This window comes from Macaca thibetana, chromosome 19, assembly GCF_024542745.1.
Source record: "Macaca thibetana thibetana isolate TM-01 chromosome 19, ASM2454274v1, whole genome shotgun sequence".
NCBI classification, from domain to species: domain Eukaryota; kingdom Metazoa; phylum Chordata; class Mammalia; order Primates; family Cercopithecidae; genus Macaca; species Macaca thibetana.
In genome coordinates, this window is record NC_065596.1 from 3292792 (window position 1) to 3314883 (window position 22092).

Below are 22092 nucleotides of genomic sequence, written 5' to 3' on the forward strand. Positions count from 1 at the left end.
AGCATGACATTGCTATAAGTAAGGTCGAAGGTTTACCTTAGACCCTGTAGGACATCTATATTCCTATCAGGAACATCTGAAAACTTCCCCAGGTCTAGCCTAATCTGCTTTAAATCAGAGAGGGAGAAGGGGACATTTACCTGGGTTGGGCCAAATTCCCCTTCTCCTACAGCTTGAAGGGGACATAATTGATAGCCCGGGGCAGGTTTTGTGGTCCCTTGGAGACTTTTGCTTGTTTCCATCTAGGTCGGGGAGATTAGAGGAGGCTCATCATTAATAGGAAGGGGAGCTGTAGGAAGGTTAGGATATGGAGGTAAGCTGAGAGCTTCTCCTATGGGATGTAGACTGCAAGTTTTGCATAGTTGTGGATTCTCCTTCAATGAAAAGAAAGCTTCCCTCTTACAGGAAAGGTCAAGCTGCAGGATAGTATTGTAATTTATACTTCCCTTAGGTGGCCATTTTTCCCCATCAGAGAGAGAATATTGGGGTCAAGCTGTAACGCAGAAAAAAATGAGCCACCTCTTTTTCAGGGTTTGCGGGTCAAATTGGTCCCAATGGCTTATGATGCTTTTCAATGGTGAGCCTGTTGATGCCTGAGTGTTTCCCATCCAAAACAAAAAAACACCCGCGTTTTTTTTGTGTGTGTGTGTGTGCGTGTGTGTGTTTTTTTCCTGCCCAAGAACCCACAACGGTCCCTGGACCCTGCTGTTTGGAATAGTTTCACTCCCCACCAAAGCAGCAGCAGAAACACTAGCTTTCCTCCTAGACTACAAAGAGGACCGAGGAAGGTCGGATTTAGTGGCCCTTACTGAGGCATTCTCGAAAACCCGCACCCTTGCCTTTCTTCTTAGACAACAAAGAGGACCAAGAAAAATCAGATTTAGTGGCCCTTACCGATGCATTCTCAAAAACCTGTTACTTAGAAAGCCCTGTGTTTCTGGACTCAGTTCTTCACTCTCAGGTGAGCCTCCTCAGGATCTTCTTCCTGTAATTATCACAATCTCATTCAGGGCACTAGGGTTTTGCCATTTCCCAGAAAGATTTAATTAGTAGTGTTGGCTCCACATAACTTGGGACCCCCTTCAATCTTCTTTAATGATTGCCAGCTTTGAAGTTCTTTTTAAATTAACACCCTCAAAAGTATAAAACTTGACCAGGCAAGATGGCTCACATCTGTAACCCCAGCACTTTGGGAGGCCAAGGTGGGTGGATCACTTGAGGTCAGGAGTTCGAGACCAGCCTGACCAACATGGTGAAATCCCATCTCCAAAAAAAAAAAAAAAAAAAAAAAAAAAAAAATTAGCCAGGCATGGTGGTGGATGCCTGTAATCACAGCTACTTGGGAGGCTGAGGCAGGATAATGGCTTGAACCCAGAAGCTGGAGGTTGCAACGAGCCGAGATTGTGCCATTGCATTCCAGCCTGGACAACAAGAGCAAAACTCTTTAACCATTCTGAAATAAATAATACATTTGAATGTAACATTCCTAATTGCCTCTTAGTATTTATTTTATACTTACCAAGGTCTTCCCAATTATTTACATAAAGTTCTCAGGCTTTATTTTGGTGTTTTTATATGGTCATTTTTGCTGTTTAAATAACTCTTTTATTACAGATATATTTTTAAAGGCAGCATTTATTAACTGATTCAATTTTTATAACATGATATATTTTATCACTTTTGATTTTTGGACCTGTATTTTTTGTCTATTGCTATACCTAAAATGGACAGTTTTACTTTTTAAAATTGTGTCAAAATGCACATTTTATTTATTTTTAAGTGACGTTGATCATATTAATGTTGTAAAACCATTACCACCATCTATCTCTAGGATCTTGCCTATCTTGCACAAGTAAAATGCTGTACTATTAATTAATTTTGATTAATGGAAGCTATTAATCAAAAGCTTCTCATTGCCCCTTTCCCCAGTCCTTGGTGAACACCATTCTGCTTTCTTTATGCATTTGACTACTCTATAAATGGAATCCGAGAGTGTTTTGTGTGTGTGCTGGTTTATTTCACTTGAAATAATATGGGCCGGGCTTGGTGGCTCACGCCTGTAATCCCGGCACTTTAGGAGGCTGAGGCGGGTGGATCATGAGATCAGGAGATTGAGACCATCCTGGGTCAACATGGTAAAACCCCATGTCTACTAAAATACAAAAAATTAGCCGGACGTGGTGGCACACGCCTTGTAGCACCAGCCACTCGGGAGGCTGAGGCAGGAGGATCGCTTGAACACGGGAGGCAGAGGTTGCAGTGACCCGAGATCTTGCCATTGCACTCCAGCCTGGTGACAGAGGAAGACTCCATCTCAAAAATAAATAAATAAAAAATAAAAAAAAGATTCCTCTATGTTGAAGCATTTGCCAGAATTTTTATATTTTTGAGGATAAATTGTATTTTACTGTATGTATTTTTGACATTTTGTGTATCCTTTTATATTCATCAGTGGATAAATGGGTTGCTTTTGTCTTTGGGTAATGTAAATAATCCTGTTATCAGTATAACATGGGTGTATTAATTATCTCTTCCAGACCACACGATTCAATCACTTAGGGTACTCATCTGTAAGAGACACTGCTAGATTATAAGACAATTTAACTTTAAATATTTTCTTTTTCTTTTTTTATTGAGACAGAGTTGCTCTGTCACCCAGGCTGGAGTGCAGTGGCACGATCTTGGCTCACTGCAACTTCTGCCTCCCGGGTTCAAGCGATTCTCCTGCCTCAGCCTCCCAAGTAGCTGGGATTACATGTGCCTGCAGCCATGCCTGGCTAATTTTTGTATTTTAGTAGAGACAGGGTTTTGTCATGTTGGTCAGGCTGGTCTCAAACTCTTGACCTCAGGTGATCGGCCTGCCTCAGCCTCCCAAAGCGCTGGGATTACAGGGGTGAGCCACGGCTCCTGGTCAAGATAATTTAACTTTTAGTTTACTTTGAAGGAAATACTGTGCTGTTTTTCGTGTGGTCTGTACCATTTGACACTCCTGCTCACAGTGCACAACGTTTGCAGTTTCATTACACTGTAATCAATGTTTGTTAATCTCTGATTTTTAAAATGTTTTTATATGTGTTAAGGCACATCTGACAAATACAATTTTCTAATTTTAAGGTATATTTTATGTAAATAGAAATAATGACTGTCTGTACAAATTACCATTTTAACCAGTCTTAAGTGAACACCGTTTAGTGGCACAAAGTAAAATCACATTGTTAAGCAACAGTCATCTTTACTCATACTGAATATTATACACCTTAAAATTATGTAAATGAACTATACTCTCATAGATATTACTATAATCTAGATAAGATATGTAGTTTGATAGAACTTATATACATATAATACATATATATTTGTGTGCAAAAACTGAATGAGGATTTAAACTGTTTTTATTGTAGGAAAAATAGGAATTAGAGGTCAACCAAGGTAGCTCTGCCTAAAAAAAAAAAACACTCTTAAAAGAAATACAATCAAATTTCAAGTTTCTGAAAGTATCATTTACAGTCTCTGTTACACAACATAAAAATTTATGAAATGTGTATGTATGATGAAAATGTAATTCATATATTTTTAGAAGAGTTGCAAAAAGAAAAATTAAAAAAAAGGAAATTGTAATTCATACACAATATATAATGCAAGCAGTAGAAGCTATCCCGCAGATGTTCAAGGTGTTGCTGTTAGCAGATGAAGATTTAAAAGTATCTATTATGAACATACAAACAGGGTAAAAAAATATTCTCATAGTGAATAAACAAATATGGAACCTCAGCAGAGAAATAAAAATTATAGAAAAGAACCAAGTAAATGATGTACTTCAAAACAATCACTATTGCTGGGCGTGGTGGCTCACACCTGTAATCCTAACACTTTGGGAGGCCGAGGCGTGTGGATCACCTGAGGTCAGGATTTCAAGACCCTCCTGGCCAACATGATGAAACCCTGTGTCTACCAAAATTAGAAAACATTTTCTGGGCATAGTGGTGGGCACCTGTAATCGCAGCTACTCAGGAAGCTGAGGCAGGAGAATCACTTGAACCCAGGAGGTGGAGGTTGCAGTGAGCCGAGATTGTGCCACTGCACTCTAGCCTGGGCAATAAGAGTGAATCTCCATCTCAGGGGAAAAAAAAAATTGATATTGAGCTTATCAGCAGATTTAAAAAAGCAAAAAAAGAAACTTGAAGATGGAGCCATATAAATTGTCTAATATGAAGAGTAAAACATGTTAAAGAAACATGAACATCTTAAAAACCTGTGAGATAGGTCAGGCGCGGTGGCTCACGCCTGTAATCCCAGCACTCTGGGAGGCTGAGGTGGGTGGACCGGCTGAGGTCAGGAGTTCGAGGACCAGCCTGGCCAACATGGCGAAACCCCATCTCTACTAAAAATACAAAAATTAGCCGGGGGTGGTGGCGGGCGTCTGTAATCCCAGCTACTTGGGAGGCTGAGGTACGAGACTCGCTTGAACCTGGCAGGCAGAAGTTGCAGTGAGCAAGATCCCACCACAGCACTCCAGCCTGGGCAACAGAGGGAGACTGTCACAAACAAACAAACAAAAATACAAAAAAAAAAAAAAAAAAAAAAAAACCAAACCACAAACAAAAAACCTATGCAATAGCTGAGTCCCAGAAGAGAATGGAGAGATAAAAAAATTACATGGAGTAGAAAAGTCAACAACTAATAGCTGAAAACTTTAGCAATTGGTAAAACCTTATTATTTTGATCTGAGAAGGTTAACAACCTGACAAGGAAAATACGAGTTAAAGCATGTCTTAGGCATATCATAGTCGAAATTGCTAAAAATCTAAAGATAAAATAATGTAAGAAAAAAATTATACAAGCCTAATATTCTTTTTTTTTTTTTTTTTTTTTTTGAGACTGAGTTTTGCTCTTGTTGCCCAGGCTGGAGTGCAATGGCACAATCTTGGCTCACCACAACCTCCCTCTCCTGAGTTCAAGTGATTCTCAGGCCTCAGCCTCCAGAGTAGCTGGGATTACAGGCACCCACCACCATGCCCGGCTAATTTTTGTATTTTTCTAGAGATGGGGTTTTACCATGTTGTTGGTCAGGCTGGTCTCGAACTTCTGACCTTAGGTGATCCACCTGCCTCGGCCTCCCAAAGTGCTGGGATTACAGGCGTGAAGCACCATGACCAGCTTCAAGCCCTATATTCTTAAATGTCTGTAAGTTACTCTAAAATATCTTTGCTTTACCAGAAACATTTGTACACATATATAAATATTCTGGTTGAACTACCTCTGAATTCATTACTTAGATAGGCTTCTATTTTATTAGATTCACTAAGGAAATCACACCAAAATACCTTAAAAGTAAGCCCTTTGATGTTTGTCATGTTGACAATGTGTATTTCGCTAAAATATGGCTGTTTTTTTCTCTGACAAAATTTGCCTTCTTGTAAATGCCCAGAGTAAAAGGGCTAAAGTTCATAAACTATAGATTAAAAGTCTGGCACTGAAAAGATTCAAGAGTTTAAATTTCAATGAGCCTCAAGTTACAGTATTTACCCAAAATGTGAGGATTCTAAATAACCAGCTGTGGAAAAGTTAAAGAACCATTCAGGGTTGCAAGCCCGTGGAGTCTCCCTTGATCAGAAACACTGCCATAGTCACGGGGGATGTCCGCAGACCAAAATTCAAAGTCTATATTCGTATAGCTTAAGATACCCCATTTTAAGGCAGGAAAAATCTCTCTCAGATGGTCTAGTTTGATGCTAATTTTAATGAGTGCCATATCCTCGTTGAACTAATTTAATATTTGTTACAGAAAAAAAAGGCAGCAGGTGGATCCCCATTTCCAGGGCATTAATAATTGGATGCTTGTTGTCTCAGGGTTTATTTTAACCAAGATGACTGAGAGTAATGGACATAGTTTTACCTTTACCCAAAAAAGTTTATTTGAAGTGAAACATTTTTTCAAAGTTTATTTTATTAAATATAACTCTAAGAATATAGAGGTTTTCTTTTTAATGACTTCTCAAGAACAGGTGTTGGCAAACTTTTTATAAGAAAGCAGAGAGTAAATAATGTATACTGCACCATGTGGCATTTGCCACATCCACTTTCTTCAGCCCTGAAGCTCTAAGAGGCTGGAACAAATGAAGACAGCGAAGGGGTAGCCAGTAGGGCATCAGCCAGCAGGCCCATGGCTGCTGCTGGTCCCTGATATGGGGGGAGCCACAAGGGAACACACCAGGTTATGCAGGACACAGATCCTTGAATTTCTTGAAGTTTCCCATGGGGGCAGGCTCTGCCCCAGAAATGCCACTAACAGCACCCCCTCATCGTGAGGGCTGTATGCACATCTTTTGCCTGCTCCCACCCTTTGCCCAGCCTGACGCCTGCTGCTGCCACTGCCAAGGGAACGTGGCCACCTGCAGATGAGGTCAGGCAGAGGAACAAGTGTATGGGTCAGGATTTCAGCAGCTCCCCATGTTCCTACAGGTGGCTTCTTTTTCCAGGAACAGGGTCCTGTTTCCAAGCTAGCATCTGGGATTGTGGGGGTTCTTATGTGCTGCCTGGAAGGTGCCCTTGGCTGCAATTTTGGGCAAGGGTTTTGGGAGGTCTTCAAAGGCACAGATCTAAACCTCCAAACATAGCAGCTGTGCCCTGGGGTCTTCATGCCACCTTTCTGACTGTGGACTTATTCATAATGATAAGATTTCACATTTTTAGAACTTTAAAATAAAGAATTTTTATTTTGAATTAAAACTTCCATGCCTTCTGTAATGTTTTCAGATACTATATTTGAGGATATCCTGTAAATGTCTTATACTTGTATCTTTTTGTGGTTGTTTGCATGTTTCAATAGTGATGTTATTGTTACTGTAAAAGTTTTAAGTTTGTGTTTTAGGAGACTTTGACCTATTTGTGACCTCTTTTTGAGACTCATGTTTATTGTAGAAAGAGGAATCAGAGAGGTCCATGTTTGAGTCAGATCAATCTCATTTTGCCATCAAGGATTTAACATCAGAGGCTCCAAAAGTGTAAAAGCTGATTGAATCTTGAACAAAAAGTGTATGTATTATTAATATGACACAGTAAAATATTTTTGTTCACCTTTTGAATAAATTTAAAAGGAAAAAGAGAAAACATAGGACTTTTCTCATGCTGGCTTTTTCAGGTCTTTTGATTGAAAAACTGAGTCTCCTGTCTCAAACAATAAAATATTATTTTATTTTATTTTTTTCTGAGGCAGGAGTCTCACTCTGTCACCCAGGCTGGAGTGCAGTGGTGCAACCTCCACCTCCTGGGTTCAAGCGATTGTCCTGCCTCAGCCTCCCAAGTGTCTGGGATTACAGGCACCCACCACCACGCCTGGCTAATTTTGGTATTTTTAGTAGACACGAAGTTTCACCATATTGGCCAGGCTAGTCTCAAACTCCTGACCTTGTGATCCATGTGCGTTGGCCTCCCAAAGTGCTGGGATCACAGGTGTGAACCACCATGCCCGGCCCAAGATTTTGATGTTTTTTAAAAATCTTTTAATCATCACTTTGATCATCACTTTGGCTAAATAAATGACTATTATCTTATGGGAACCTGTGATTCTCTTTTGGTCAAGTGTTTTAACCCTTTGACATATTTAACAGGCTTTCCAGAATGAAATTTCAGTTTAATAATTGTCTTTTCTTTGACCCTTAACTTTTTGATGCTGCAGAGGACTAATGCAACACCCAGAAGAGGAATCGTCAGGATTATTTGATATGTTAAATTACATGGAAGTCATCATAAAATTAAAAATGATGTCTGACCTTCTTCAACTTATATTTTAATAAAGGTTATTAGCATTTATTTGAAAATTGTATGAAATTTCTGACTATATACTATTAGTCATAATTATGGTTATTATGATAGGTTATTGTAGGACACAGGTATAATCAATGTTTTCATTTGTTTATAACTATTTTAAGTTATTTCCACAGTTAATGAATTAATTTTAGCATAGTTTTAAAAGGTTCAGAAACGTGCAAAATCCTAGAGTATTGTGTCTTTAAGGAAGTTCACGTAAAGATGGAAAGGACCCAGACAAGTTGAGTACAATTTCTGATAATTTTAGAATCAAACTGTTTAGACTGGGTGAGAAGTGTGAGAATTCTAATGAAGAGAATGACTCTTACAAAACTAAGAATCCAGGCAAAACAAAAATTAATTGAACATCATGAAAATACTCTACCACATTTTTATACTGAATTAGCCAGTACTAAAATTGTTGTAGATATGCCATATGAATAAACTCTGTGGTCCAAGTCAAATTATGTGTGATAACTTCTCAGTTATCAGTGTTATGCACCTGAATTGAAAAAACAAACCAGATATTGACGAGGACATGAATTGAGTGTTATGTGTGGACTCATGGAGAACCTAGACAGCCAACAGCCACTTGTTCATTTCTGAGTTCTTAAAGCTTCCTCTATCAAAATCACTGCATTTAATTACTCATCACAGAAGAGATAAAAATAGACTAAGTTAACTATAAATTAAGAGTCTGTGTGTGTGTATATATGTGTGTGTGTGTGTGTGTGTGTGGTGACTATTCTAATTACTAAAATAGGTTAGGACAATTTTTTTTTGTCATAGAATCCTGAGAAGACAATCAAAACTTTATGTACATCTCTGCTACCTGGTGGGCTATTTAAACACTTGTAAAGACATTTTAGACCAGGTGCTGTGGCTCACACCTATAATTGCAGCACTTTGGGAGGCAGAGGTGAGTAGATCTCTTGAGGTCAGGAGTTTGAGACCAGCCTGGCCAACATGGTGAAACTCTGTCTCTACTAAAAATACAAAATAGCCGGACATGGTGGCACTCACCTATAATCCCAGCTACTCAGGAGGCTGAGGCAGGAGAATCGCTTGAACCCAGGAGGCAGAGGTTGCAGTGAGCTGAAATTGTGCCATTGACCTGAAGCCTGGGCAACAGAGCAAGGCTCTGCCTTAAAATAAAAAAAAAAAAAAAAAAGAAAGAAAGAAAGAACTTTTATTTAATTGTCATTTTTAATTCATGCTGTCTCTAGAAAAAAAGTTTTCTCAGGCCGGGCATGGTGGCTTACGCCTGTAATCCCAGTACTTTGGAGGCCGAGGTTGGGAGTTCAAGACCAGCCTAACCAACATGGAGAAACCCTGTCTCTACTAAAAATACAAAATTAGCTGGGGATGGTGGCACATGCCTGTAATCCCAGCTACTCGGGAGACTGAGGCAGGAGAATCACTTGAACCCATGCGGCAGAGGTTGCAGTGAGCCAAGATCGTGCCATTGCACTCCAGTCTGGGCAACAAGAGTGAAACTCTATCTCAAAAAAAAAAAAAAAACTTTTCTCATGCAAAAAGTCTGATGTTGTAACAGTAGCCAAAATAATATTAGGAAATATGTTTTGCTCATGAAACATTTCTGAAAAATTCTCCAATAATAAAGATACTTATTTCACTAGACATGTTATAGAACTGTTAAATAAGGTATTACAGAAACAGTAATATTGAACAAAGCTAACTAAATTGACTGAATTGCTTTTGTCATTGCAGATTGATGATGATCAGGTTAACTGAGAATGAAAAAATGTGTTGACTATTATAAAATAGTCATTGGAAGGCTTATACACCTGATAATAGAACCTCATGTATCTTCTGCTACTGAAGTCTAATATGACTAAATGCAGCAAAACTTTAATGCATCATGGCAAAGCATATTTTCACTAGGTAAAGAATGCTTTTAATGGGCTACTGATAGAATACGATTAAACCCTTTATAATCTAGAACCTGGAGATTGAGTCTGCCTGCCATCTACATTGCAGCAAGACTTCAGGACCTTGAACCTTGGGTTGATAATCTCATGACTCAGAAGGGCCCCTGGAAACATTTGAAATTGTATACCCATTGGAGATCTTAAGGAAAAGCTAACCAGGGAAGCTTCTCCTCAAAAGCAGACAGTAGCATTGATATAGATAGCTTTATTTTTTTTTAACAAGATTAAAAAAATCAAGAAATACATCTCTGCTATCATGACACTCTTAGTATACTGTTTTTTTCTTATGGCTCGCCAAATGACAGAAACAAAAAAGGGGTCTCTTGTGTGCATTCATGAGCTACACTTTTATATGAAAATGATTTTGGCCGGGCGCGGTGGCTCAAGCCTGTAATCCCAGCACTTTGGGAGGCCGAGGCGGGCGGATCACAAGGTCAGGAGATCGAGACCACAGTGAAACCCCGTCTCTACTAAAAATACAAAAAATTAGCCGGGCGCGGTGGCGGGCGCCTGTAGTCCCAGCTACTCAGGAGGCTGAGGCAGGAGAATGGCGGGAACCCGGGAGGCGGAGCTTGCAGTGAGCCGAGATCGCGCCACTGCACTCCAGCCTGGGCAACAGCGTGAGACTCCGTCTCAAAAAAAAAAAAAAAAAAAAAAAAGAAAATGATTTTGCAGCCAACCTTCTATATAAACAAACTTACCCCTTGATAGGTAAAAGATAAAGGGCCAATGTGGGTGAGATTTTGTTGTTGTTTTTTTTTTTTTTTTGAGATGGAGTCTCACTCTGTTGCCCAGGCTGGAGTGCAGTGGTGCGATCTCAGCTCACTGCAACCTCCAACTCCGTGGTTCAAATGATTCTCCTGCCTCAACCACCCAAATTGCTGGGATTACAGGCACACGCCATCATGCCCAGCTAAGTTTTGTATTTTTAGTAGAGACAGGGTTTCACCATGTTGGCCAGGATGGTCTCGATCTCCTGACCTCGTGATCTGCCCGCCTCAGCCTCCCAAAGTGCTGGGATTACAGGCATGAGCCACTGCATCTGGCCTGGTGAGAATTTTTTTTTTTTTTTTTTGAGACTGAGTCTGGCTCTGTCGCCCAGGCTGGAGTGCAGTGGCCGGATCTCAGCTCACTGCAAGCTCCGCCTCCCGGGTTTACGCCATTCTCCTGCCTCAGCCTCCGGAGTAGCTGGGACCACAGGCGCCCGCCACCTCGCCCGGCTAGTTTTTTGTATTTTTTAGTAGAGACGGGGTTTCACCGTGTTAGCCAGGATGGTCTCGATCTCCTGACCTTGTGATCCGCCCGTCTCAGCCTCCCAAAGTGCTGGGATTACAGGCTTGAGCCACCGCGCCCGGCTGAGAATTTTTAATGGGACATCTGTTGCCTCATAATATCAAAAACAGAATATTTGTGCACTGCTCTTAACCTACTTTATAGGTTAAAGAGAACTTATTCCGAATAGATTATAGAGTGTTGCCAGGAGGCCATTACTCTTCTTAATGTGTATCATTTATTAGGTCTTTTTTCTCCCCATGGTTTAGAGTAAATGAGGCAATGATTAAAAATTTACTCCCTATGCTGGGCATGGTGTCTCACGCCTGTAATCCCAGCACTTTGGGAGACTGAGGCAGGTGGATCACGAGGTCAGGAGTTCGAGACCAGCCTGGCCAACATGGTGAAACTCCATCTCTACTAAAAATACAAAAATTAGTAGGGCGCGGTGGCGTGTGCCTGTAATGCCAGCTACTGGGGAGGCGGAGGCAGAAGAATCACTTGAACTTGGGAGGCAGAGGTTGCAGTGAGCTGAGATCATGCCACTGCACTCCAGCCTGGGCAACAGAATGAGACTCTGTCTCAGAAAAAAAAAAAAAAAAAAAAAAAAAAGAAAGAAAGAAAAAAAGAAATTTATTCCCCATAATAGGACTTTACAGCAAATTCTATTGTAAAGGCTATGGTTACACAATAGACTTTAATTTTTCTTACTAAAGCTGTGCTAAATAACAGAAATTCTCTAGATTATTTACTGTATAAACAGACATATCTGTGAAGTTGCTAATACTTATAGTTGCACATAGAGAAATTCACTAGGTATTACACAGATTCAGTTGTAGGAGATTAATGAATAGGCTGCTTGTTTGAAATGAGGAGACCATTTATGTAGCTAATTATTTGATCTATTTAACTTTAGTTGGTGGGTTCATGGGACCCTGGCTGAAAAGCATACTTGAAACTTTTGATATTATCCCCTGGATAGTCAAAATAGTACCTCCCTACTGCACTGTATTCTCTCAGAAGTTATTGAAGTTTGCATGCAGTTATCTCTAGAATGTCAAATGAACTCTCTTTAACTGGAACCACAAAAAGTCAAATACATAAGTGACCATGACGACACCATAACCGATGAAGGACCTGATAAAAACAAAAACCAAAAATAATGGAAACTGAGAGAGACACTAAGACCCTGAGTTTTAGTCACACTCTGACCTATTTGAGAACTTAACCATAAGGGTGAAAATTTTTAAACAAAAGTATTGGAGGCCATTATTCTGGACTGACCTTGTGCACTAGACCCAGACAGACCAAATCAAAGTAAATGGAGTCACTCATGTTAAACATGAAATAATCAAATTAAAAATTTAAATAAATAGGTAGATCTTAAAACAGGCCAGGTTTTATTTTTGTTTTGGAAACAGCAGATTTCAATACAAGATGGTCCCCTCTACTGTAACCCTAAAAAACAAATAACGTGAAGTTCTTGTTTCCACTTTTGAAACCCACAGTTCTGCTATTTCACAATGGGATTTGAGACTAAGTAAGTACACTTTTGATGGTGACAGAGTAATATCAATGTCTAAAGTTTTGGTCTATCTCTCAAAATTGAGAACGTGACCAAAAGGGAGAAATTGTTAAATTAATGATCTCTAAAGCTGCCCCCTTTCCTGTTTAACTCCGGTCACTAGGTTTTTCGTACATAGTAAACTGAAACCTAACTGGGTATATAAATGGACTGTAACCCATTATTGTACCAAACACTGTGCTTTTGCCAAAAAAAGAACATCAAGTGTTTAAATTGTGATTAAATCAGGTAAATCTCAACCTGTAATCAATCTGGCTGTTTCTGTACCTCACTTTCATTTTCCGTATGTCACCTTGCTTTTGCTGTCTATAAATCTGTTTTCATCAGGTGGTTGTGCTAGAGTCTGTCTGCGCCTACCCTGGATCCACAGGCTACCCAGTTTGCAAATCATCCCACGCTCAATTGAATTCTGTTGCTCACGCCTGTAATCCCAGCACTTGGGGAGGTCGAGGCAGGTGGATCACGAGGTCAGGAATTTGAGAGCAGCCTGACCAACATGGTAAAACCCCGTCTCTACTAAAAATACAAAAATTAGCTGGTTGTGGTGGCGCATGCCTGTAATCCAGGTACTCAGGAGGTTGAGGCAGGAGAATTGCTTGAACTGGGGAGGTGGAGGTGGCAGTGAGCCGAGATCGCACTGCTGCACTCCAGCCTGGGTGACAGAGCGAGACTCCGTCTCAAAAATAAAAAATAAATTAAAAAAATTAATTTCTCTAAAGATTTTTTCTTTTAATGGATTTCAAATATTTTCTATGATGAAAAGTAAATAATGTGCCGTTGGGCTGTGATTTTCTAAACTCATCCCTCAGCTATTTCCCCAAATTATTTGATGTCTTTTCAAAATGCTTCTCCAATTTTTTTCTTTTCTTTTTTTTTTGAGACTAGGTCTCACTCTGTCACCCAGTCTTGATTGCAGTGGTGTAACTGCTTACAGCTCACTGCAACCTTGGCATTCCAGGCTTAAGCAATCCTCCTGCCTCTACCACCTAAGTAGCTGGGACTATAGGCATGCACCACCATTGGTGGCTAATTTCTTCATTTTTGTCATGGAAACAGAATCCTATTATGTTGCTCAGGCTGCATTGGAACTCCTGAGCTTACATAAATCTCCCATCTCAGCCTCCCAAAGTGTTAAAAATACAGGTGTGATCCACCGTGTGCTTCTGCAATTTCTTGTGAGGACTATTCCCAATGATAAAAAAGTACTCTCTGAGCACAAATCTAAAAGGAATCTGACTTCTTCTACGGAAGTGTCACTCTCCAGGATTTCAAGGGTCTAGGGAAGGGCAACTACTTGAGTAGTGTGATCTGTGGAGGTGCATGGGCTTTGGAGTCAGATAAAGTTGATGCTGAGTCTCAGCCCAGCCACTTAGTAGCTGTAGGTCTTTGCACAAGTTTCTTGATGTGGAAGAGTTCTATATACCACATATGCAAAAAAGGTAGAATGATACTGATAGTAAAATGATATTTTTTCATCCCTCTTGTATCTATACCCATAGCCAGGTGCTTTTATAGTTGTTCCCATCAAGATCTGGAATCTGTTTTCAAAACCCTATATCTGGCTGGCCTTATTTGCTCAGGCCAATAGAAACCTGTGAACATGACAGTGGGCCAGTTTGGGGCCTAGGCTCAAATTGTATTGACTGCTTCTGTTTTTCTTTTAGAATGCTGCCATCTCCATGTATAATGCCCATGTTAGCCAGCTGGAAAATAAGATACCATGGGGAGGAGAAGCAAGGTGCCCCTGTTGACAGACCCAGAAGCAGAAGCTCACCCTCAGAAGCACAGCTGTCTAGTCAACGAGCAGCTGATGATACATGTCTGAAGGAGCTCAGCTGAGACTAGAAGAATGGCCCCACTCGGCTGGGCCTAAACGGCTGACCGTTTCAATTATAAACTAATAAGTTTTGGATGGTTTGTTATGCTGCAATAGCTAACTAATACATGTACCCAGTGCAGACAGGATGCCAGGATTCCGTGACAGGTTGACTACGAGTTGGCTTCTAACAGTGGGCACCCTCTAGGTACTGATTTCTTCCCCTGATTTAAAGTTGGATGTTTTGTAAGAGAATTTTGGGTAATGCAGAAATACTTGTAGACATGTGTGCATGTGATTGGTGCTTAGACTCACATAGTCCCCCACACGACAGGAGAAAACAGATAAACACAGCCTGACCATTAGGGCCAAGACCAAATTGCAAAATACGTTTGCTTTTAATCTATTTTCTCCATCTCTAAATATTGGAGTTCAAGTGTGTGGACAGAACTGAAGACGTAGTTTTTCTTTCTCCTGTGGCCCCATCATCCTTTGTTCACTATCTGGTCTCTAAAAGAAAGGCGGGCAACAGGTGGCCAGCAGTCGCTTACCTGTGGCTATTTTATTCCTGCTGCCCTCAGCTCTTTCTATGGGCACTATCTGGTCCACCCTCGGAACCAAAGAGAGATGTTTGTAGGGAGAGTCTCTTCTTTCACTCTGGCAGACAAGAGATGTTCAGGCCCTTCACACCACTGATATCAGAGCTGCACTTCAAAGTGACAGCTATGGTCCATGTGTGGCTACTGGGTTCCAATAATGTGCCTGGTCTGAAATGCGATATGCTAGAAAGGTAAAATACAAAGTCAGTTTCAAAGATTTAGTTCCATATATTTATATACTTCATCAATAATTACATATTTCAGGCCGGGCGCGGTGGCTCAAGCCTGTAATCCCAGCACTTTGGGAGGCCGAGGCGGGCGGATCACGAGGTCAGGAGATCGAGACCATCCTGGCTGACACGGTGAAACCCCGTCTCTACTAAAAAATACAAAAAACTAGCCGGGTGAGGTGGCGGGCGCCTGTAGTCCCAGCTACTGGGGAGGCTGAGGCAGGAGAATGGCGTGAACCCGGGAGGCGGAGCTTGCAGTGAGCTGAGATCCGGCCACTGCACTCCAGCCTGGGTGGCAGAGCGAGACTCCGTCTCAAAAAAAAAATAAGAAATAAATAATAATAATAATAATTACATATTTCTCACACATTAAAATGATAATATTTTGAATATAATGGGTTAATTACATTGTTAACAATCAGTTCAACTTGTTTCTTTTTAAAGTTTGGCTACTAGAAAATTTAAAATCCACACGTGGCTGTGGATTTTGTAAAATCCACACGTGGCTGTGGATTTTGTAAAATGAAATTTTAGAATTTCTAAATTTTTTCTAAATTTTAGAATTTCATTTTCTAAAATGAAATTTTTCTAAAATGAAAATCATTCAATTCAGATGATTTTCTCTTTTCTACAATCGCAGGCTGCCTGCTCAAAGGGCCGGGCCAGAAGCCAGGAAGGTCATAAAAGCTGAAATTTTAAAATAATTGTCATTATATTCTTTTCATTTGTGTATAGCTTTATAATGTATTATTTATTTATTCATATGACTTTATACACAAGTTTAAAGGCAAATACTCTCTGGTATGGGCCTGGCTCAGCTCAGAGAGGAAGCCCTGTCAGAAGTGGGGGCAGCCTAGGCTGTCACTCTTCATTCAGTACAGCGTCTGATCACATCTTCTGTCACTCAAAGCCTGACGGGGCGGGGATTTAAGCATTATCCAACCAGGGAAGCTGCGCTGGAAATCGTCCAATCAGGCATGCAGCTGGAGCGGACGGGACGGCTTCCGGGTTTGGCGGGGCCTTTGTCTCTTGCTGTAGCCGGAGCTCCAGGTTTCGTCCTCGCTGCTCTGTGTCTTCTGCTCCTGGAGGCCCATCCTCTGTGGCCCTGTGACCTGCAGATATTGGGAGATCCACCGCTAAGACGCCAGGACCCCCTGGAAGCCTAGAAATGGTGAGAGTGCCCGGTCCGACCTCCCGAGAGAAGGGGAAGGGGCTGTTTGGAACTGGTGGGAAGTAGTTGTGACGGGACTCAGGCCTCTCGGCAGTCAGCTCCACGATCTGCGCGCCGAGTTCTCCTTGCCCAGCTTGCCTCAGTGCCCTTCAGCTATAAGATGGCGGCTGCGCTGACAGCCGGGACCCCAGGCATCTTGTCTCTTCCCTTCGCTAGTGACTGTGCTCTGGCCTGGGGGCCCTCTCTGAGCAGCTCTGCACCCGCAGCGCCGCGTCTCTCAGATTGTGCAGGGACCACAGGAGGGTTATCAGGGGAGAATCCTGACTCGGGGTGCGGGTTCATGAATGGGAAGAGCTTTGGTCCGTGGCTTTCCCAGTTCCTCTTTTCTCGTATTAAAAATGTATGGGAGTCACTGCAAAAATATTAAAGGTTTTTTTGTTTTTTGTTTTTTTTTTGAGACAGAGTCTGGCTCTGTCGCCCAGGCTAGGGTTCAGTGGCGCGATCTGGGCTCACTGCAGCCTCCGCCTTCCGGGTTCTGGCGATTCTCCTGGCTCAGCCTCCCGAGTAGCTGGGATTACAGGCGCCTGTCACCGGGCCCGGCTAATTTTTTTCTATTTTTAGTAGAGACGGGGTTTTACCTCGTTGGCCAGGCTGGTCTTGAACTCCTGACCTCGTGATCTGCCTGCCTTGGCCTCCTAAAGTGGTGGGATTACAGGCGTGAGCCACCGCGCCTGGCTTAAATAATTTGATCAAACAGTGATTCAAGAATCGTAGTTTGTTGTCTATGGGAGAGGCTTGAAGGAAAGTCATTTATAAAATGCATTATGAAGAAAACTAAATTTAGTAATTGGTTAGGTATAGTAACGTAGTTTCTTAATTTGTACAATATCGGTGAAGATTTCCTGGTTGTGTAATCAGAGATTAATTAGCAGTTTATATTTGTTTAAGCCTACATTTTCTCTGAATGTAGTAATTAAAAAAAAATGCACCTGAGTTGGATTTTTTTTTTAAGTAGGAACCCAGGGACTAGAGACACCTCAGTCTAATTGCCTGTCACTTAATTATTTTAATTATTTTCACACTCCACGGGGAACTGATTCTCTGCTGCATTTTTCACCTGTGTCCCAGGCAGGGTCTTAAATCTAACCCCTATCCCCCATTTCTCCAGCCTTACGCTGGCTTGCAGTAAGATATTAAATTTCCAATTTCTTCTGGCATTCCCAAATGCCAACTTTTCCTCCCTAATTCACATTATCACCTATTTGTCCTTTGGTGTACTTGTTTATGCCATATTTTAATTGTTTTTGACAAAGCATTAAATGGTGCTTCTAAGATTTGTTATCCGTTTGTAAATATTTCCCATGAAAAGGAAACAAAGACTAATCCTCAGACACTGTATTGTAGAAAATCTCTGTGTCTCTTTTCCTTTTATCTTCTCTAGGCACAGAGATCTTATCAGAATGTTTTTGGGTCAAGGTTTTGGTTTGGAAAAATCTATGGGGTGATGTGTCCCAGTGCAGACAGGAGGCCAGGATTCAGTGACAGGTTGACTACGAGTTGGCTTCTAACAGTGGGCACCCTCTAGGTACTGATTTCTTCACCTGATTTAAAGCAGTCCTCAGCTACCCTTTACTTTTTTCCTGGTCCTGGGTTTCAGTACTATCTGGGGATAAACCAAGATATCCACCATGGTTCTGTCAGCTAAAGTGCCTAGTGAATGTCAGCTTCTGGTTTATTTTCTCCCATAGGATGACCTGAGGTATGGCATGTGTCCTTTCAAGGGAGCAAGTGGATGCCCTGGGGCTGAAAGGAATCTTCTGGTGCACTCTTATTTTGAAAAGGTAACTCCTTTAGACATTAAAATTGTCTTCACCCAACTCAGCTTTCATTTCTTGGAGACACATTGCTGGTCAGCCAATCAGATGCTGGTATTGAGGGGGAAACACAAAAATAATTTCTGCTCCCTGGATTATCTAAGGGGGCAGAAAAATAGTGAAATAAATATAGTTAAAGAAAAATACTGGGGGGAAAAAAGTGAAAGTTTTGTTACTGAAAAGTATTCCAAAAGACAAACAACAACAACAGAACTGACCCCAGTGAGATGGTGTAAGAGCTTGCAAAGTAAAATGCACCTGGGGCAGTCACTGGGGCATAATGCGATGTCTTCTGAATGGGTGGTTCTTGAGCACAGAAGTGAGCAGGAGTGGGTGGAAGGATCTCTCTGGTGATTGAATGACCTGACCTGAAACATGAGTCAGACACATCTGTTATTTAATCAGCACTGCCACTACCTGGGTTTGTCACCTCGAAGAGGTTTGTCACTTATTTTGACCTCAGTTCTTTAGCTGTAAATTGCGTTATATTAGTAGGGCTTGAAAGGTAGAAAAATATTTACAAAGGTCATAAAAGAGGTGGATTTCCAAAAAAAATATCTAATCATATACTTCGTTTGTTAAAAATTTGTTTAAAATTCTCATTTACCTTTTTCTTTCCTAGAGTGAGTTTAGGAATTTTCTCAGGTGTGTTTTTTTTGTTTTTGTTTTTGTTTTTGTTTTTTTTATGGCTGGGTGATTTCAAACAATTTCAAGGCTTAGCTTTTAGAATGCTACTCCCAGGCAAAATCCCTTCCATTTTAGCTGTAGAAAATGAATACATTTCCGCAAGAAAATGTGGTGGATAATTGGTGAGTTACATAGATTCATTAAAACATCAGTTTATTTTTTTTCAGGGTAAATTTGTGACAGTGAATATCTGTGTTCAAATCCTGTTCTATCGATTTTTGAGTTTCATGCTGAATATTATGAGATGAAACTTGGTACTGTCTAGAAGTGCTCCCATATGACTAATTGTTTATGACATAATTTTAAATGGAATTAATAATATATTTATTGTCTGGAAGAAAGAAATAGATACTTTTGCTTTTCTTTCTTTCTTTTCTTTTTTTTTTTTTTTTTTGACACTGAGTCTGGTTCTGTCACCCAGGCTGGAGTGCAATGGCACCATCTTGGCTTACTGCAGCCTCCGCCTCCCGGGTTCAAGTGATTCTCTTGCCTCAGCCTCCTGAGTAGCTGGGATTACAGGCGTGCCACTATGCTCGGCTAATTTTTGTACTTTTAATATGGGTGACAGAGTGAGACTCCATCTCAAAAAAAGAAAAAGAACTTCCTCTATTCTAATGTCAAATTTCTAATGTTATCAGAAACTTGCATTTAAGAAGCTCTGTCAGTGTCTTATAGTTGACTACAAATCATCTTTTGAAGAGGATTGACACAAGATGATTGTCTGGATGGCAAAGTCTTAGGGCAGTTACAGTAAAAAAAAGAACATGATTGACAAGGAAATTTGGTTAGCTCTGTGGCATACAATGATTTTAGGTAACAATTGTAATTATTATTAGTAGTAGTAGTATTTTTCGAGATTGAGTCTTGCTCTGTCTCCTAGGGGCAATGTTGGCTCACTGCAATCTCCACCTCCCGGGTTCAAGTGATTCTCCCGCCTCAGCCTCACAACTAGCTAAGATTACAGGCACCTGCTATCAAGCCCGGCTAAGTTTTGTTTTTTTAATAGAGACTGCAAGCTCCGGGGTTTTGCCTCACCATGTTGGACAGGCTGGTCTTGAACTCCTGACCTCAGGTGACCCGCTCGCCTCAGCCTCCCAAAGTGTAATTATTAATAACATACACTTAGTCATATTAGAATTATAGCGATTTCTCTTTTTTTTTTTTTTTTTGAGACGGAGTCTCACTTTTTTGCTCAGGCTGGAGTGTGGTGGTGCAATCTTGGCTCACTGCAACCTCTGCCTCCTGGGTTCCAGCGATTGTCCTGCCTCAGCCTCCTGAGCAACTGAGACTACAGGTGCATGCAACTATGCCTGGTAATTTTTGTAGTTTTAGTAGAGACGGGGGTTTCACCATGTTGACCAGGCTGGTCTTGAACTCTTGACCTCAAGCTATTTGCTCATCTTGGCATCCTAAAGTGCTGGGATTAGAGACGTCAGCCATGTTGCCCAGCCCTATAATTTTGAAACACATACCAATAGCATATTTATACAAATATAGTCCAAAAAGAGTAAAACATTTCATATTTGACAATGTTTCCTGTATGATTTTTTACTAAATGATCCAAATTTCACCATTATGTTTGTGTATTAGTGATGTCAAACCCAATGGCTTGATCTCGGCTCACTGGACCTCTGCCACCCAGGTTCAAGTGATTTTCCTGCCTCAGCCTCCTGAGTACCTGGGATTACAGGTGCCTGCCACTGTGCCTGGCTAATTTTTGTATTTTTAGTAGAAACGGAGTTTCACCATCGTGGCCAGGCTGGTCTTGAACTCCTGACTTCATGATCCACCTGCCTCAGCTTCCCAAAGTGCTGGGATTACAGATGTGAGCCACTGCGCCCGGCCTTAATGAATCTTTAGACAAATTTATCCAGTTTTAATGTTTGACCATAAGGTATTATTCTCAAAACTTTTATAACTACACATTTTTTGTTATTAAAGAGTTGATCAAAGCTTTAAGAGAAGCTTGTCATTTTTATCACAGTGTTCAATATATATTACAACTGGATAATACCCCTGTAACTTTAGTTAATGTGCTCACAGAGTCTCTTTTACAATTAAATGTTCAAAAATTATCCACAATTGGTTAAAACTTTCAGTTTTATTCTATCTAATTTAAAACAACCTTTTAATCTAGACAAATCTACATTTCTATTTTTTATAAACTTTTATCAAAAACACATTTCATTTTCTTTGCATACCTTGCATGTAAAACTGTTTTATAGTAGTGAAAATTCCATGTTACAATGTTAATTCTTTTTTTTTTTTTTTTTTTTTTGAGACGGAGTCTCGCTCTGTCGCCCAGGCTGGAGTGCAGTGGCCGGATCTCAGCTCACTGCAAGCTCTGCCTCCCGGGTTCCCGCCATTCTCCTGCCTCAGCCTCCCGAGCAGCTGGGACCACAGGCGCCACCACCTCGCCCGGCTAATTTTTTGTGTTTTTAGTAGAGACGGGGTTTCGCCGTGTTAGCCAGGATGGTCTCGATCTCCTGACCTTGTGATCCGCCCGTCTCGGCCTCCCAAAGTGCTGGGATTACAGGCTTGAGCCACCGCGCCCGGCCACAATGTTAATTCTTAGTAACTTTTACCCATGGTGAAAACAGTGGTAAGTGGGATTTTAGTTATGTACTAGATGTGGAGTCTAGGACCCAGGCACAAGTGTAGATAAGGTCTGACTCTTTCCAGTGTGTTAATAGTTAGAGGGTGTAGCTGATTCCATGTGCCCCAGGCCCTACCTAGCTCTAAAGCTGGCAAATTGTACAGTAAGAGCCTTAGTGGCATTTTATGAAGTATTCAGAAGGTCTAATCACCTTTAAATTGTATAACATTTCTTGTATAAAATCCCTTTCATGAATGCTTTGATTTCTTATACAGACTATCTACAATATGTTTGGACTTTCTGATTTATCGTAAACATCCCTCTTTTTAAATAACCAGTCATTTTATTTTAGGAAAAGAATTTGCTATACAAGATTTTTTTTTAATATAAAACTTTTTTTCTTTATAACCTTCTTTGTATAGTAAGGGGGCATGACTAATTCCATATGTCCCCAGGCCTTATTTAGAAGCTAATGGCTTCAAGATAGGAAAATTGAACAAT

At 40.8% G+C, this 22092-nt stretch overlaps 1 protein-coding gene across 1 annotated transcript in view; it reads left to right on the forward strand.

Annotated features, from left to right (window-relative positions):
* LOC126942269 (zinc finger protein 100-like) overlaps positions 1–22092 on the forward strand; it is a 118778-nt gene that overhangs the window by 67053 nt on the left and 29633 nt on the right. Inside the window, 1 exon segment of the mRNA XM_050769661.1 lies at positions 18183–18275. Within this exon segment, the coding sequence (XP_050625618.1) occupies positions 18183–18275 (93 nt within the window).